Genomic DNA, 19,548 nt, shown 5'->3' with positions numbered 1-19,548 from the left:
TGAACTGAACTGAACCATTAGTTTTGAAGAGACGCTTGTTGAATAAATAGGACTGTAACTAGAGCATGAAGATGTTAGACCTTTTTTCGGAACTGGAACAACCTTGCCCCTTTTCCAGTGTTCCGGCACCACTCCTGATGGCAACGATTGCTGAAAGTTATGACATAAAATGACGCTGACAACAATTTTGGTGTGTTTTAGTACTTTTGAGCTGATAGCATCGAATCCTGATGCAGATGTAAGTTTTGCGAGTCTATAACTTTCGCGATACCGGAATGATTGAAAATGATATCAGGCATGACTGCCTGATGATAGCTAGGGAAATCTGGTAAAGTGTTGGCGGGTCTATTTCGCCTTTCCTCCGTAAAAACAGTTCTCTAACAATTCCCATTCCGAGTCCCCGAGTCCCATTCCGAGTCCCGAACGACAGGATTGCGCTCGTCCTGTCGTTGCCTCTGTTTTTTGAGTTGTCTTTTTTGCGCATAGCCTTAATGGCATTATCTTAGAACTTTCTTTATGCGAGTGGTGAATAGGGCTGAGAAAGCTTACATGGTTGTCTAACACCTGTCTTAATGGGGATATCATTACTGTGTCTGTGGAGAACGGTGGTATTTGTGCGACAACAATAGATTTTTTCTGATAGTTTTACATATCACTCTTCTGCACTCTCATTTCGCAATGCCTATATGAGAGGACAGGTTTGACTGAGTCTAACGCATTCTTATGATCAATAAATGCTTTTGTAGTGGTTGTTTATAATCTATGCATTTTTCTATCGCGTGGTTCATAGTATGGAAATTATCGACGGAAGGGTTCCTGTCCAAAAATTTCTTGGTCGTTTATTTGCTTGAAGAATAAGGTTGGCCAGATTATTTTGCAATTACTTTAGTAAATCACTTCTATGTAACCGATATTAGGGTGTGCGCTCTCTAATTCGCGAAGTCCTTAGGGTCTCCTTTCTTATGAATTAGGGTAATGATTGCGTTCTTCTGTGATTCCAGTGCCGTCGATGTCATGAGGTTTGAGTACACCGGGGGGGGAGGGGGTCAAGTTTATCTTGGACGATATCCCCACTGTCATTGAGCGAATCGTATTACCTGATGCTCCACAGCAGCTTTCCCTCTTTTCACAGGCTCCAAAGCTTCCGTAACTTTGTTCTCTATCACTGGCGCAAAGCCGGGCTGCTCGCTACTCCCAGTATCAAAAATGTTGGTTTGAGGATTTCGGCTTCTCTATTAGGCCAGCATTCAATTCCTAGCCTAGTTTGACAATATTGTCAATATTATTTTAATGATTGCCCACCTTGTGCTTCATTGCACAGCGCACAGACCTGACGTTTGCTTATCCACAGTTTTCGGTTGCAGCTTTATGGATATTACCACTGTTTACTGCATACTTGATTTTCTCCGCATTATACTTCTTTATGTCGGATACATTGGGCGTATTGATAAGAATTGATAGGTCTGACGTTAGTGATGAAAGCGTTCCTGCTTCTTCGCTTCTTAATCAAATTTGCTGCCTGCTTACATAGTTTTCCGGTATCCTGCACAACCGTCTTAGCCGGTATTGCTACCAGACTACCACCAATGATATCTTTGAAATGATTACTGATTACTTGTGCACTAAGACCGTTTCCTTGGTTAAAGCTGAATATTCTTCCTCTAGCGTGATCCTGAATTCTTTTACCTTCCCTCTCACCGCTAGTTATTTGATAGACCTTTACTCTACTAGACGATTTCATTCCCTACTTGAATCTGGATTGATTCAGTAGGGGAATTCGGTTATTCTGCACTGCTGTCCAAGAGATATTAAAATATGTCACGCACCTTGATAAATTTGTACAATAACTGGGCTAATTATTCTGAATACTTACTCATACTTAGCACGTGATTTTGACAGTTATGTACAAAATCTGAATGACCAGGCCGACCAGCCGAGAGAACTCCAGGATACGCCCCGTATACCAAGCGACGCCAAATCACCTGAGTTCGATGCCAAATTGTGTTGCGCCTTAACGAAATATTTAATTTGTGCAAATGACAGCTTCCATGGTTAGCAGACAGTAATGCAGACATGCGGCGCCAAGCCGGAGCATCAGTGGCCCCATCGGCAACGTGCCTGCCAAAACGGACATTACTTGAGGAGTGGTATATAAAAAGAAAATACAGAAACCTTTCAGTGGCGACATTTTGATATGAAATGAGCGCCAACTTTGTTTGCGTAAAAAAAAATGTACAGAGGAAAATAAAAGGCACTTTGAAGCTGAAAATCAGGCTTCGATTGAAATTAACAGCACTCTTTTACAAGGTATCTAAAATATTTTCCTGAACGATATGTGCGGACGGAAGTATTTGTCATTGCAGATATAGCTTCACATTATTAGCTTCTTGTTCACAGCCCCTTTCAGTACCCAAGAAAGGCGAATACGTTCTTGGAGAAAACTTTAGATTGCTTGACACTGTTCCTCTAATTGCTGAGGAAACAAGACGTTTTCTAGCAAAGAAGAGAATGGCGAAGAGGAGAATCAGGTGGCTGAGCTATTGTGAACGATTATAAATATATAGCCTGTGTGATACAATGATGACTTTTAATGAGCTACGTACTTGCTTGTACATAAATGTGGTTTCCACCAATGTTGAGATGTTTTGAGCTGTGCAAAATTCCTGCAGACGATGGTAATATAATGATATCCCAATATGATCAGATTCGCAGGCGAGGAGGAAACATCAGTCCTGAGATCGCATTCCTCCTTGATGAAGGTGCACAGCGTTTTTTAGTGTTTGTGTTGGACTACTTGAAACATTCTTGCGTGCGGTTTTTGGGCTTACAAAGACAGGTTTAAAAGACGACACAAATATTTAAGCTAAAAATTCATTTTGCGTTAAACGCTTGTGTCATTTTTAATCGTGTTCCTTTAAACCCAAGCAGAGCATGTTTTCTTCCCAAGTCATTCTTAAGTTTCTTGCGCAACAAGGGTGAAACAGTAACTAGAGTGCAAGGAGTTAAGACGTTTGTAATGTTACGGAGGCCGCTTCAGTAACAGCAGCTGGTGTGTACTGCGCCAGGAGTTTATTACACCAATTGAAGGAGGCTGCTTCGCACCGTAGTGGCTGTCATAGTCTTGACTGTGACAAGTGGGGGCCGAGCACTATTCAAACACGAAGTGTTCTTAGTGGCCAGGAGTCAGGTGTATAAACCAAAGAGTGATCGTTTCGAGCAGCGAGTAGAAGAAAGTTGCTTTTTTTCTGCGTAAGATATTTGACCTGCTAATGTTCTGTGTTTTGTACTTCATCATATGCAAAGGTAGAAACGTGGGGGAAGACATTCAATGTGAAATACTTAAGACAGGTATCTTGTGAAATGATAAAAGGTGAGGAATGGGGGTAAAAAGAATATACAAGCTGGTATCGTGGCAAACATGCAGTCTATGCACAGCAGCAATAGGATGAGGTTTTATGCTTGTGAGCAATGAATTTGTTTGCGAGCAATATTTTACTAGCAATGAAAATTGACCAAATGTTTACTCACACACAGTTGTGTACTCTAAATGGTGAATAGGAATATATCTGTATATTGTAAGAGATCGCTATTGTCTATAACATATCGGGTTTTATTTTGAGTGCTAGCAGTTGGGGTTACCTACAGTTGATAACCAGAACAATTACTTACAGCTCGCCTAATACCCAAACATTTTTTTGTTGCTCCTGTTTTCAGGTCCGGACTGCGTACTCTTCAATTCCAAATCAAGCTGTTTCACAAAAATAGCTCTGAGAATATTGTTGATATTCGTAACAATAACAGCTTTCTACATATGCCTTCCAAAAACAAAGAACTTCATGCAGCTACATTCCAAACACGTTGACATTCAGTTAAACGGTCACCGCTCCAAGTATCCTGGTTTCTCGCAGAACATCAGTGCTTCACAGCTTTTGCCCCGAATAATGATGTGGACAAAGTTTTTTGGATCGTGGTATGGAAATCTGAGTGATGCAAGAAACACTGAAGAGGTTATTGAAAACTGCCGCGCTACTTGCGTCGTCACAAACGACCAGCGGCTATTGGAATTTAGTGAAGCCGTCGTGTTTCATGCACGCGACATTGAAAACGTACCGACCATTCGTTTGAAGTCTCAAAAGTGGGTATTCCTTATTAAGGAGTCGCCATCAAATACTTGGCATTCTAAATTTAGTTATGCAAAACACATGTTCAATTGGACCATGACGTACAGGTCAGATTCAGATGTGCGCATCCCATATGGACAAGTTTTTCACCGAAATTCCACTGTAAGTATGGACAAAAAGTTGAAAGCCTTGTGGAAATCAAAGCGGAAAACTGCTGTTTGGGCAGTAAGCAACTGCAAGACGGACGGTCGGCGAGAAGCATTTGTTACAGAACTGAGGCGGTACCTTCAAGTTGATATGTACGGATTATGCGGCGCCTACAACTGCCCAAGGTCTCAAGAAGAAAGTTGTTACAAATATTTTGAGCGTACTTACTTTTACATTCTTGCTTTTGAAAACTCTATATGCGTTGATTACGCAACAGAAAAGCTTTTCCTAGCCCTAAAGCATCACATTATACCTGTTGTGTTCGAAGGCGCTAATTACAGCCAGATTGCACCTTATAAGTCGCATATCAATGCACTTGCTTTCGAGTCGCCACAGCAACTCGCAGAACACTTGATTACCCTATCCAAAAATTATTCTGCATATATTTCCTATTTTAAATGGAAGTCCAGTAAAGATGTGGTTAGGCATAAATTCAGCTTATGCGAGCTTTGTGTGAAATTATACAATACCGAGGAGTTGATTCGCACTTCATCGTACGATGACGTACGAGCTTGGTGGCAAGACGGCGGCCATTGTCGAAAATGGGGGGTGTGAGTGTTTTGTTGGAGCATAAGTGTTTTATTGACGTGCCTTCAAATTTAGAATTCAGATTTTTGCCTCTTTTGTTCGAGTAACCAAGACTCCCTTGCCTCTGCACAACTAATGCGAACAGTGTTTTAGAAATAACGATGCACATCTAATGGTGTGTCTGTTTAAAGCTGCAGGCTGCGGCATAGCTCGGATGCTAATTTTTAGCAAGAAAAAGAAACCAGGATGATAAGAAATGCGGGCTTTCGTAATAATGAAAAGCTCCGCCTGTAACTGGCCAAAAGAGCAACTATCCAGCGCAACAAAGGGCGGCGGTGTTTCGGAATATTAGAGTTTTTTCAGTTTTTGTGTTCATGGTTAAGTGATATATAAGCATTCTAAAATACACGTGCGCATTTAGCGATTATTCGCACTAATCAGCAGTATAAAAGTATCAGCTTAGAAGGTAGTGCAGGAAGCAAAATTAAATAGGGGAGGAAAAAAAAGTAGCATTATATATCTCGTGTTTCTGATTGTTGCGTCTTAATCGCGAACGGCCAAATTCACCATCACACAGCGGGACTCGTCGAGCGTAATCTTGTGTAATGTAAACGCAATAGGTCAAAAAAAAAACAAGGTGCAACCACAAAAAGAAAACCCACAATACGTTAAAACTAATGCTTTGTCACTGCCATCTTGCGTATTGTAATTTAGTATGGGGTAATTGCAATAAAAGCGATTCCCATGACAAGCTCACCTGGCGAAGAAAATCTTTTTGATCCCTTTCATGTGTGCAATTATTTCTTTCCTACAATTTGACTTTGGCGGTTTATGTTTTGTTTAATATCAAGCACGACTTCATATCTTTAAGGAATACCTATATATCTAGAAATAATACATATGTTTTGCGTACTGTTGCTCTACACACCGTTAGATTTGGAACCAACTATGCATAGCAAAGCATTATTACTTATATTGCAACTGTGTGTAATGCTCATAAATCGGTTCTTAATATAGCAGTAGGATGTTACATTTTTAGACTTTAGGCAAGGATGAAGATACTTTATCCTGCATAATTTTCAGGTAAACTTGTTTTACTTCCGCCGCATTGCTACTGTCATGTTTTCATAATGTTCTGTGACCGTTTTTTTTTTTCAATCCTTTGTGGAAAGTGTTATTTGGTTGTTTTCAAATAGGTGCTTAGTTCGTTTGTGTATATTTTGTCTCTTTGTACCTCGTTATTGCAAACTGTCGTGTTATTATCAATGCATCTTTTTGTAAGCACGTTTGTTATTTGGGAATTCTTTTTGTCTGTGCGGCCACCCGTCGCCACGATGTCTGTCCGGGATGTAGGCCTCGCCAGGAGGCTTGCTTTGCCTTTCTCCCATAGCCTCACCTAGGCCTGGCATATTGTATTATACGAGCAAATAAAATAGCACTAACACTACATTCACATCGTGCAATTGGCTCTGCAAAGGTAAGAAAATATTAAACACGATGCGGTCCAGAAAGTAATCTGAAATAAAAACGCCAAAAGCGTCTTTCCGACGTACAGCCTAAGCGCAGCTATCCAATACCAGTAACTGTATTGTTGCATTTTTAAAACTTCTATTAAACACCATTCAGTGATCAACTATACACCCGCAAATGCCATTCATTACTGCCTTTAATTTTTGATCTTCGAGTAGTTTAAGGCTATTTAGTCAATGGCGACACAACGTTGAACGAGATATCACGGGAGATGGTGATGATATGATTAATTAGCTCCAGGCAATGAGCGGTTCATATAAACGGCGGTGACGTTCACAAAATATGCACGTGGTTTCCACACTAAGTGTAGGATAAAATGTGTCCTGAATTATTTGTGCTCTGTGTTCTTGGTGTTATTCTCTGTTCGCTACCATCAATATGCAGGTTTCCACCTAAGATGTGCAGTTTTTTTCCAGCACTCTATTCTGTTTTCTCATGGGGTTTTGGTTACTTAAGGTTCTATTGCCTTATTTTTCTTGCTCTCCTCCTTTGTGTTAGAAATTTTTAACGCATATTTAACTAAGCCAGAAATATGAAATTTTCACAGAGTTGCATTGTTTCAATTTCTGCTATGGCTGTGCTTAATTTTCCAAATAAATTAGTTCAGTTATATTTATTGCTCTATGGTTCTTGAGAATTTAAAACAGTTGGATGTAAGAGCGCAAACCACGAGGACGCAGACTGAAGTACGCAGCTTGCAGAAGAAAAAAACGCTGATGTCTTGTAATATGCAACGCTGCTCTTCTTTCTGCGGACCCTGGAGAAGATTCACCTCTCTTACATGTCACAGGGTCTCGGCAAATTTCTTCAGCTGAACACAGAGGCAAGTACCTCAGCTATTTGCTGCACGCGTTGCAGGTTTTTAGTGTTGGGGAACTGCCCGCTCCCAATACGAGTCTGCTGTGCTTTTTGTCACGTACCCACCTTCGTCAGAGTTGTGTTTGTTCGCGTCCAACTTCGTCCTTGTCTTTTATGCTGTTCTATACAACATGAGCAAGCAGCTAGCCCGTACCCCAAAGCTTGCAATAATTTAAAGTCTCGTGTGCCGGAAGCTTGGCACACTAAACCTATTTTTAAAGTTTGTTTTCTCAACCTGCAGGGAAGAGTAACCTCTATTTTAACGTTGTTAGCAGAGCGGCGTCAGGAAATGACTGATCAGACGGCAGTTAAACATTTTTCAGCTTCAGATCACATTATAGCAGCCACAAACAAACATAAGAGGTAAGTTTATCAATTTATAGTTCTTCCGATAATTACTTATTATGTTAAATTCTAACACTAGCGTCATGAGTTATCGCAACTCGTTCAGTCGGCTTACTCTTGTGTCAGTGCTCGCCAGCATTCAACTTCATTGTAGTATACGTTTGAGTAGGCCGGCAGCACTTCATCAAAAACGCGTGCAGTCAACAAAGGAAACAGGTGAGAGAATCAGAAACTACAAAAATATTCTGCAGCTTTTAGAATAACAGAAAACGCTGTCTAGGTTTTGCAGCAATCAGGCACTGGTGCTCCGAGCTGCGAGTTCCATTTATACCGCCATCTGTGCAGCCTGCAATGTTTTCTGTTTTATAGAAAACAATTGCTTACAATGCAAAGACATATAGGCTCTTCGGCATCATAAAATCGGCTGAGAACAAAGGCAAAATTTTTATTGAATAATTATTTATTTTCTTAAGTAAATTTTCAGAACATGCTAAGATAAGTTGCAATTTTCTTTTTATATTACAAAGCAAAAATTCATCCTGGCCATGGCACTGCAATGAACAAAAAAGGAAAATCGATATTTCAAACATATCTAACAGCAAAAAGAGCAGCAAGTTCACAAAAATTTCTTAAACTCCGGCAAATCGTCTTTGCGCAGGAAATTCCGAAAGCTTGCCCGGGATATTATAATAAAACAAAATATTATATTGAACATGGCTGTCAACAACCTACAAAGAGAATTAATAATTGCAAGTACATGCATAAATCTTAATTTCGACTGATTTGAACAGTGCATTTTCAAAAGCATGCACATGAGAACAGTTCAACAACTTTTAAAGCGCTCGTGTTGTGTCCTTCCACTATTGGTCCTCGTTTTTCGCGCTACCTTCAAAATGAATTTTATCAATTCGTTCAAGCCGTAAATGGTTAAAGCCATCAGAGTTCAAAAATTTAAGTTGTAAGCTTTAGTTCTCTATTACGTTTTGAATGATTTTTACTGGCACATATGGGCCTGTTTGTAGAAAGAGTAACCTTTGGCCCAACGTTGGAGAGCGGCTACTTTATCCGTGAGTTCTTTTGAACTATACTTTATGTGAATATAATGGAGGTTGGTTGGTTGGTTTGTGGGGTTTAACGTCCCAAAGCAACTCAGGCTATGAGAGACGCCGTAGTGGAGGACTCCGGAAATTTCGACCACCTGGGGTTCTTTAACGTGCACTGACATCGCACAGCACACGGGCGCCTTGCTTTCCGCCTCCATCGAAAAGCTGCCGCCGAGGCCGGGATTCGATCCCGCGTCCTTGGGAACAGTAGTCGAGCGCCGTAACCACTGCGCCACCCCGGTGCATTTTTTTTACTGTGAATGATTTTTACTGGCACATATGGGCCTGTTTGTAGAAAGAGTAACCTTTGGCCCAACGTTGGAGAGCGGCTACTTTGTCCGTGAGTTCTTTTGAACTATACTTTATGTGAATATAATAGAGGGCCGATCTGGGAAATTGCTAAACAGTATTTAGTTATGCTTACTTCAAGGAGTAATATTTAAAAAAAATTGTATGCGAATGTTGTAGCATCTTACAACGGAATAAAGGGTATGCAATTGTTTTTGCACCTTGTTACATTGTAAGCAAAGGGCAATATAAAATTCCATTTTGTGTTTAGGAAGAGAGCGGCCGTTTTAACCTAAAAGCTAGTCACAAAGAGAATTTTGAATATTTAACTTATTATTGTAATCGTTTTTATTACCCATTAGAAATATATCTTTTTTGAAGTTCCCCTTGGGACGCGGAAATATCTTTTTTTTATTAGTACGAGGAGGACACTATGTTACTTCGATTACAGCATGAGTGCTTTTACAGAGACTATCCTCAGTGGTCGCTTGGGTGAAGCTGGCCCAAGAAACTTCTAAAGCTCCCACAAAAAAATATATGAAAACCTAAGATAGCTAGAAAAACTAGAAAGGAGTCGGGGTAGAAAAAGAAACAAAACACGGCAGAAAAACAGGTGCATATGCTTCGACTATGTTCTTTTTTTCGTCTTTACAGAGAGTGAGAAAGTCATTATTGAAAGAAAAGATGTCAGAGACTGGAGTTTCTACCTGCGCTACGGCGGCCTCCGCAAAGTTGTCATCGTTCACAGAAGGACCAACAGAGGACTAGTTGAGGCACGGCCCATTTTCTTGTTCATAGTTGTGCACCTTAGAGGGACCCAGAAAGAGATGAACTAAACAAGGAGAATGATTTTTTTTCCTGATTACAGCGACTCTTTTGAACGGAAAGGCGGCTGGCTGCGGTACAGATAAGAAAGTTCAACTCCCCTTCGAAATCGAGTAACCCATGAAAGAGGAATACAATTACATATTTTTCGTACCGCGTTTCGAATGAAGCCCTCCATTTACTCACAGACGATATTCCGCAGGCCGAAAAATACGGCTGGCTACTGGAATCCGACAGGAACCATAGCGGTTGTAAATGCGGCAAAGTAGAATCACGGAAATTAGGAAAAGTTGGTATTGTTTCTTAGTTTAAAAGACCATAATTGCTGACTCTTGCATAAGTCGTTCATCGGTTGTGGTGTCACAGAAACATGATTTTTTGAAGACTGCGTATCTCGGGTGAGAACGCGAAGTTGTGGACTCAGAGCTTTTCTGTAGGCGTTTGGGACACGTCATTGCACTCCACGTCTTGTTTCCCGTGTTTGTCTTTGGTTCTCGTTGTTCATCTTTGTGCTTATTTAAATTCGGTATCTGTGTTCTTGCGTCTCTGCGCGAATTATTTTAGGTTTTGCAATCCTTACTTCCTGTTTGGAGTAAAGCAGTTCAAGTAGGCGCCTGTTATGTCTCAGCTGCAATGGACCCTGGCCAATCACGCGCCGTATGTACGTACCATTGCCGCTGCCAACACCGCCATCATCAGTGTTCGTCCGTGTTTCGGCGGTCTTGTGAGTCGCAACCGCTTCAGTCTGCGACAGAAAGACAGGTTGTCTTTGCTGTATCGAACCCCAGTGTCTCTCCTTGCTGCATACGACTGCAGTGAAAATTGGGCCCGTCTCTGCGCCATAAAATACGCAGAGGTAAGGAGCGCTGTCGCGGACGGACTAGAGAACTCATTGCTACAGCGCTTATAAGTATCAGCTCATCTCCAGCGACGACATCGGGATCTTGGAGCCTTGGGCGCGGTGTTGGGTTTCATGAGGTGTACACAGGAAAGACAAAGGATCTCCAAGCCAACATGAAAATTTTTGACACTCAGCGCATGCCATTAAAAAGCAGAATTACTTCACTACTGGACGAGCATTACTCATCGCATGACGCACTGGGCTTCGGCTATAGCGTGCTCATTTGTAACGCACTAGGTACATTGCAGGCGGCGTTTGGGATTGAAATAAGTGGCCATTATTACTTTTAGGCTGGTGAATTACCTAGAAAACAAGGTATGTCATTCTCTCTGGACATGTCGCTTGCAGGCTGTAGTTCTTGCGCGAAAATCATGAATATTGTTACGGGGATGTACTTAATGTGACGGCACTGCGATGGGCTGAACTCGACGCTAAGACTACAGTAGCCATGCAGTATTCGCTCTGTCAGCGTCGTGCTCCTTCTCAACGCTTCGTCGTGCCCGCGTTCCTCGGTCGGCTCGGGCGATGGTATCACCGGCATAGGTTGTGACGGGGCCAGCGGCGGGAAGCAGTGTTGAAGGGCAGTAAGGGGTCTCTTCCAAAGAGAAGGTAGAATGGAGAGTACACAACAGTGTCATGACGCGAAGAGCACATCACTTTGGTCCCGCGTTTCCCGGTAATACTACCCCCCTCGGCAAAAGGCAACGTCCCAGTGCGTATTAGGCGTGCGGTGTGGAGGGGGAGTAGTATGGCTTGAGGCGGGCGACTTGTACGATTTCGGAAGTGGGTGTAGCAATCGGTGACTTTGGGGGGAGCGGTGCAATTTCATAGGTCACGTCGGTCACTGGGCGTAGTACACGGTAAGGACCTGCGTAGTGGGTCAGAAGTTTTTGACACAACCCCACACGACGGCACGGAAGCCAGAGCAACACCAGAGATCCGGGAGGATAGTGCACATCGCGGTGGTGAGTGTCGTAGCGGCGTTTTTGAGCTTCTTGAGAGATGATGAGATTGTGATGAGCAATCTGGCGAGCAGCGTCGGCTCGGGCGATCGTATCACGGGCATAGGTTGTGACGGGGCCAGCGGCGGGAAGCAGTGTCGAAGGGCAGTAAGGGGTCTCTTCCAAAGAGAAGATAGAATGGAGAGTACCCAACAGTGTCATGACGCGAAGAGTTATATGCAAAGGTGACAAATGGCAGACTAATACCCCAGTCGAGATGACTGCTGGATACGTACATTGCGAGCATGTCGGTGAGTGTGCGGTTAATGCTCCGTAAGGCCGTTCGTCTGAGGGTGATAAGCAGCGGTGAACTTGTGCCGAACGGAGCAAGAACGAAGTATTTCCTGAACAACTCGGGAAAGGAAACAGAGGCCACGGTTGGTAACTAGTTGACGGGGAGCACCATGGTGAAGTATGACGTCGTGCAAAAGGAAGTCAGCAACGTCTGTGGCGCAGCTGGTTGGAATGGCGCTAGTGATCACGTACCGCGTGGCATAATCGGTGACCACAGCGATCAATTTGTTTCCTGACAAGGACTCGGGGAAGGCCCCTAGGAGGTCAAGGCCAACACGGCTGCAGGTGTCCAGGTGGTAGCACAGGTGGTTTCTTCCGGCATTGACAGAGGTCGCAAGCGGCTACACAACGTTGGACAAAGCGGTAAAGTCCAGGCCAGAAGAAACGCCGGCGCATGCGGTCGTATGTGCGTGAGAGGCCAAGATGACCAGTTATGGGGGCGTCATGCATTTGTACGAGAGCGGCACACCATAAGTGTTGGGGAACGACCAGCAAGTGCTCAGCGCCATCAGGTCGCATGTTGCGGCAGTATAGCGTATTCTCATGAAGGAAGAACAGGGCGAGGGAAGAGTCACGTCTGAGTGTGCGGAGGTAGTCGATAAGAGAACTGAGGGTGTGGTCCAAGCGCTGTTCATCGGCTATGTGGGAAAAGTTCGATATAGAGAAGACACAGGGGTCCGACTCATGGTCAGTAGAAGAAGGGGGATCGACGGGATAACGGGACACAGAGTCCGCATCCTGGTGGAGCCGACCGGATTTGTATACAACGGAAAAGGTATACTCCTGCAAGTGCAGTGCCCAGCGGCCGAGGCGGCCAGCAGGATCCTTGAGGGAAGAGAGCCAACATAAGGCGTGGTGCGTGGTAAGCGGTAATTACAGTCAAGGGTGGGCCAAAAAAGTAGGGTCTGAATTTTCCAACGGCCCAAACGAGAGCCAGGCACTCCCGTTCCGTAATAGAATAGTTCTGTTCCGCTGATGACAGGAGACGACTGGCGTAGGCAATCACACAGTGTTGGCCGCGTTGTCGCTGTGCAAGAAGAATAGCACCAATCCCGTGGCCACTGGCGTCGGTGCGAAGTTCCGTCGAGGCAGACAGGTTGAAATGGGCCAACATAGGAGGATTGGTGAGAACAGCGATGAGGGTGGAGAATGCGTTAGCCTGCTCTGGTGCCCACGAGAAAGTAACGCCTTTCTTCAGCAGATTGGTGAGAGGACGAGCAACAGCGGCAAAGTTTGGGACGGACCGGCGAAAATAAGAGCAGAGTCCTATTAAGATGCGGACATCACGGGGTGAACGGGGAGATGAAAAAGCACTGACAGCGCGAACTTTGTCTGCATCGGGTTGCACGCCGGTGGCATTCACCAAATGGCCAAGCACTTTAAGGTCGCGGCGACCAAAACTGCACTTCTTTGAGTTCAGCTGAAGTCCGGCACGGCGGAAAAGTGCCAAGATGGAAGAAAGGCGACGAAGATGACTTTCAAACGAGGGCGAGATGACAATCACGTCATCCAAGTAACATAGACAAGTCGTCCATTTGAAGCCGCGGAGTAAGGAGTCCATCATTCGTTCAAAAGTAGCAGGGGCGTTGCAAAGTCCAAAAGGCATAACCTTAAATGGGTAAAGTCCGTCGGGTGTGCAAAAGCTGTCTTCTCGCGGTCTTGTTCGTCGACAGACATCTGCCAGTAGCCACTACGAAGGTCGATGGAGGAAAAGTAGCGGGCTCCATGTAAACAGTCCAAGGCATCGTCTATTCGCAGCAACGGGTAAACATCTTTCTTTGTTCTCTTGTTCAGATGTCGATAGCCGAAGCAAAAGCGCCAACTGTTGTCTTTCTTTCTAATGAGCATGACAGGCGATGCCCAGGGGCTGTTCGAAGGTTCGATGATATCGTTGCCCAACATCTTGTCGACCTCCTGCTGGATGACTTGGCGCTCGGAAAGGGACACACGATAAGGCCTCCGATGTACAGGTTTTGTACCGCCGGTGTCAGTGCGGCGAGTCACAACTGATGCTTGGCCCAGAGAACCGGCAGCAAAGTCAAAAATGTCGGAGAAGGATAACAAAAGGTTGTGCAGGTCCTGAGCGTGTTCGGGGCTGAGGTCAGAGGCAATCATTGCGGAAATAGGGTCGGTAATTGTGTTGGGGAGTACGGGTGTTGGAAGGACGCTTGAATGTGGGCCAGGAGTGAGTGTACAAATGGTGTTGTCTGTGAGTACATCCCCATAACAATATTCTAGGCTAACACGAATCCGCTATCTAAACATTTCCTCGAAATAAGGTTGCCGTACGTGACGTGGGGCCCGTGCTCAATGCGTGCTGAGCTGTGTTGTCAATTTTTATAGCCTAATATAGATGTGATATTTCGTACGTGTGGCGTTATCATATGTGTTTAGCATATTTGTAAGAATACTAACTTTCCAAGTGCATAAAAGATCCAAAATCACAATATCGCGCCGCACAGGAAGACGATTTACCTCATGCACTCGCCTACATAAACGCGCACGAAACAGATACATAAAATACCGCATTTCAATTGCATGAGACCTCTACTTTATGTAAGTAGCTTTTTTCAAAATAATGGCGTTAGAACGAAACCGCTCTGACGGTCGCACAGCAATCACAAGGAACCGTGAAAGCATTTACCAGCTCTCGATACTTAACTTGCGGTATACACATTCCACATGCAGAGATCAGGAGTCATGTCTACGTCAAGCTTGCCTCTTAGGGTGTCTGGTTTGCTATTTTTGAATTATGAACCTTAGATTTCTTAGCTACGCTCACGGTATGCGTTACCAGAGTTTCAACTAGGTTCCAAGAAAGATTGCGAAATAGCACTCTTGTAACTAATTAATGAAACACTAATGGCGTCATGGCGAATATGCACGTGGTGGCTCTATGAGTACTTATATTTAAACAGAGCTCTTCAATACTATTAGTAGTTAAAATTCCCGTGCGCCGGATATATAAAAAACGGTGTTTTTTTTACAAGCTTCGTGTGCTTATGGGGTGGCGCTTTCGTGCGCTTACGGACGGGGTGGCGCCTGTGACCCTTAACGAAAACTGTCTTTAAGTTCCGTACATTCATATTGTTACAAAAGTGCATCAACCTAGCAAATAAAGTCGCCTGAAGCAATATTGTATCAAAATATATTAAAATATATTAATATTAGCAGAGTTTATTAGAAGAGAAAAGTAAAAGAAAGAATGAATTCTACTAAAACATTCGCGGCAGTAGCAGATATCTTGGTTAGCGGCTTCTAGCTGGTGCTGAAATTCATAACGGTCTGAAAAAGCAACACTAAAAATTGACCTTTTTTGAAGCGTAGTTTCCCCATCCAGCAAAGAAGGCGCTAGATAATCATGCCCGAGGATTCGCGGACCGCGCTGCAGCGGCAATCGTATTGCAGATGGCGAGATACCGTATGGTTGCGTTTCAAGAGGCCACCATGCACTACCCTCCACAAACACCTCCCGTGCACTCCTCACAAACTATCTCAGTCGCTAGATTATTCTGCGATACACATTTGAACGCAATAGTACACGTCTATGTGCAGTGCAGGTCCCACAATCCCATTCGAAAGTTGGCGCGTTCTTTCCTTCGACTTTTGTGAGTCCTCCTTCTCCTCTGTGCAACGCTGCTACGTGCATGCGTTTTCGAATGGCTATTGGTCTGCTTCTTTGCGACGTCACACAGCCATTAAACTATCGCTTATGCCAGAAATATCGAAATACGCTTAACTTTAATTTATCAGGAAAGAAAATTAGGATGTTTTGTAGACAGAAACATTTTTTTAAAGATTTTTTTCCTGCACTTCCGGTCTCGCGCGCGCACTCGCGCATCTTCGCCCTTCGCGCAGGCACCACTTCACTTTACTTCACTTCACTTCACTTTATTTCCTTAAAGGCCTCTCTTGGTGGCATTACATAAGGGGTGGGTATAAAAGCATGAGAAAATACAAGCACAGGTCATTGTGTTTGAAAATAAATTTTTAAGGCATCAATAAATGAAGATTGGCATGAGAGGACGGCGACTTCGTGGGGAAGGGCATTCCAGTCCACAATTGCTCGGGGAAAAAAAGATCCTGAAAAAGTTTTGGTGTGAGCAACAAGCCGAGTTATCTGAAATGGATGCGAAGCGCGATGACGTATGTGGGTGCGATGCACAATGTAAGGTGCCTGATTTAATGAACTGTTTAGAATTTTGTGCAGGAAACAAAGACTGGCAATGCGGCGACGGAGTAAAAGGTTATCAAGACTGAGTATCTTTTAGAGATGAAACGCTGATGGAATACGAGTATGCGTGATGCACAAAACGGATGGCGCGGTTTTGAACTGATTCAAGCGCATTTGTTAAGCATATCTGAGATGGGTTCCATATTGGACTGGCGTACTCAAGCTTTGATCTGATCAGTGTTTTATATGCCAAAAATTTTGCTTGTTGGGGCGCATGACGTAGGTGACGTTTTATGAAGCCTAAAGATCTGTTTGCAGATGATATGATGTTAGTTATGTGTGTACACCAAGAAAGGTCGCTGCAAAGTGTGATTCCAAGGTACTTATATGATTCCACGCGTTCTATGGAAGAGTTAGCAACTTCATATGAAAAAATAAGGGGGTTATGCTGAGGAGTAAAAGAGATGAGTTTGTACTTCTTGGCGTTTAAAGTCATTAACCAGCGGTTGCACCATTCTTGCACTTGGGTTAGGTCATGCTGTAGTGCTACTTGATCAGATACGTTAGTAATTTTCCGATAGATTACGCAGTCGTCGGCGAAGATTCTTATCTGACAGTGTACATGAAGAGGTAGGTCATTTATATATATTAGAAACAGGAGAGGGGGGAGTACAGGTCCCTGTGGGACGCCAGATGTTACGGGGATTGTGTTTGAGCTTTTGTTATTAACATAGACGAACTGTGAGCGGTTAGCAAGAAACTCTTTAATCCAATTTAGAATGTTGGGATGCAAATTTAGAGCGGAGAGTTTCATTAGTAAGCGTTTGTGAGGCACCTTATCAAAGGCCTTTGCAAAGTCTAAGAAAATTGAATCAGTTTGGTGGTTACGATCAAGGTTAGTGTGCAGATCGAAAGTAAAGATTGCTAGTTGTGTTTCGCACGAGAAACCCTTTCGGAAACCATGTTGCGCAGGATGAAAGAAGTTGTGTGAATCTAGAAAATTCATGATATCTGAGTAGATGACATGTTCCATGAGTTTATGGGAGTAGATGACATGTTCCATGTCAAGCGGTCGTAACGACTGCTTTTATCTTGCCGCCCTCAGTTTTTTGTAAAGAAAACTGGAAATAAACTAATTGATTGATCTATTAAGTCGGTGCTTTAAATCTCGGGCCCCAATCCACTGCGCCTTACGTAGTGCAGCAAAATTTCGGAGGCAACCGCTGCTCCGTTCCTGTGTCCACCAAACCAAAATACGCACCTCGGATCAAGTCAAGGCGACAACATACGCTGGTAAGTAATGTGTTTACTAGCTTGAACATAGCGCACAGATAAGCGACGGTTTCACAGGTGCAATGAGTTAGTCATTGTTGTGATGCATCATTACTGTGGCGGCTATTAAAATCCTACCGTCTTAACCGTTGGCTTGATTGCGTGAAACTACTCACGGAGGTTGCATTTTGTCTCGTAGTAAGTTTGAAGGTTATGAACTTTTGCCTTATAGTAAATTAGCTAAGACAACTGTACCTACCTGGCTTGGCAGTGCGCGATGCGCGAACCCGTGGTATCATGTGCCGGCGTTGGCAGCTTTCGGCCCCCGATACTGGCGCAGATTGCGGGTTCGCATTGTACGCAGCAGCAGCGAATTAAGCACCCTTACCTAATTTACTGCGAGCAAATAAAAGTTACCGCAATATCAAAGCTCCGTGTGCAGTTTCACCACAAACTACTGAGCGGTTAGGCCGGTGAGATACAAGACGCCTCGGTAAACACGTATTAGCATTCGTATGCTGTATCTGCCCCTTGCAAGGTTTCACATGACGTGCAGTGATGAGGAGGCACCGAAGACACCGAAGGCACCGAAAACAACTTTATTTCAAGAGAAGGCCTACAGAATTTCTCTAGATAAGTCCTAGAGCATATTCTATTATGTCCTGAGGGTAAACAATTGACGTTATTAAAAAAAAAAAACCTCTCTCCGCAGCGAAGCGTTGTGCTTTCTTAGTCGCTCAGCAGTATAAATTATCGTTAAGAACACAGTATTATATCGCCCACATAATAATAATAAGCGCAATTACACTGTTGTCTTGTAAACTGTGGACCGTAACGGATTCGGAACAGTGAGCCTGTGAAAAGAGAGATGAGACATGGTCACTTGTGTAGTCGGCTCACTTTAATTACTTCCATTTACTTCCAGCTTGACCCCAAGAAGCTGAACAACTCTGATCAGCATAATTATTCGCTATCTAGCTTTACACACACCTTGAACCCACAGTTGCTCTGTTTTTTCTACTTTTTGTTTCAAGTGGCAGCTTTGATGCAATACTTGCAGGGCCTGCGAGCGGTCGCACACCATGTGGAGTTGCCGCGATAAGCAAACAGCAACATGCTTTCTGTGCACGTTTGCTTGGCCGCAACCAGAAGCGAAACACAGAGACATGGGTACAAGACTGCACTCACTACGACAAAAAAAATGTCATATGAAACTGCGCTCCAAATATTGTTAGTCGCAGCAAACATATTGAAACAATTGTTTTGGCTCCAGCGGCCAATGCTGTGCCTCGCTGATGCCAGTCTGTTGAGCATTTGGGTTATGTATACTGACAGTTGTGCTGGCAATTGAATAGTCATGATGAAGCACAAATCTGTGCCTGTGTGCAGCAATTACTTCTTTTGACGGTCTTTCATAGGCATCAGTCAAAAGGTGGCGCTCTGAAGCTATGCTTGCAGCTGTGTCTCTGTGTGAAGAGCCCTGAGACCGTTTCTCCGCATCCAGGAGGATCCTTTGGACGTACGCTGCGCGAAATAGCCATCCTGATTACAACAGTTCACTTAGTTTTTTTGTGTAATAATATAAGTAAAACGAAGTTTTAACTTACAAAAAGTATGCTCCATTTTCACTGAAGCGGCACTGAAATGTCCTTTTCTTGATTTTGCCATTTTCACTTTCCAGCTGTCCTCTCCTTTCTTTTTCTGTGCCTGGAGCTTAGAAGAATTTTCATTGAAGTGAATAACAGCCAGATGTGACCTAAAAAGAAGGTAAATATGAATGAATTTCTCATACTTTGGAAAAAAATGTGTTTCTTGTTGCCTACTAGCAAAATTATACCAAGCATAAGGCTTCTATAAGAAACCATTATGCATTATATTCACATCACTGCAGCAGAGATTGCTTCTGTTTTAGCCTCTATATCCAGCGCCTTTATATCAAATTAAAAATGTGATGCAATGATCTTCAAGCAGCAAAATGAATGTATGACATGGGCTATACAACTTCATATCGTGGATCACCCGTGTTCTCCATGCTGTGGTATTCTAGCGATCATCATTAGTTCAAGTGATCAAGTGAACCTTGAGCATTCTTTCAGCTTCA

The 19,548-nt window shown here is 43.5% G+C and overlaps 1 protein-coding gene across 1 annotated transcript; it reads left to right on the top strand.

The window, feature by feature from the left end:
- The first annotated feature begins 3,836 nt into the window (after positions 1-3,836).
- Positions 3,837-4,883, top strand: LOC146171495 (alpha-(1,3)-fucosyltransferase C-like). Its single transcript, XM_084586486.1, has one exon. The coding sequence runs from the start codon at positions 3,837-3,839 to the stop codon at positions 4,881-4,883; it is 1,047 nt and encodes a 348-aa protein (XP_084442612.1).
- Positions 4,884-19,548: the final 14,665 nt, after the last annotated feature.

This window comes from Amblyomma maculatum, unplaced genomic scaffold, assembly GCF_055883805.1.
Source record: "Amblyomma maculatum isolate TAMU_Amacu unplaced genomic scaffold, ASM5588380v1 scaffold_20, whole genome shotgun sequence".
NCBI lineage: Eukaryota > Metazoa > Arthropoda > Arachnida > Ixodida > Ixodidae > Amblyomma > Amblyomma maculatum.
The sequence above is the reverse complement of the archived record's forward strand: the minus strand, read 5'-3'. Positions and strand labels throughout refer to the sequence as shown.

What these genes read in the sequence shown, in the direction of transcription:
- LOC146171495 (XM_084586486.1), top strand. Translation starts at nt 3,837, where the DNA reads ATGCAGCTACATTCCAAACACGTTGACATTCAGTTAAACGGTCACCGC.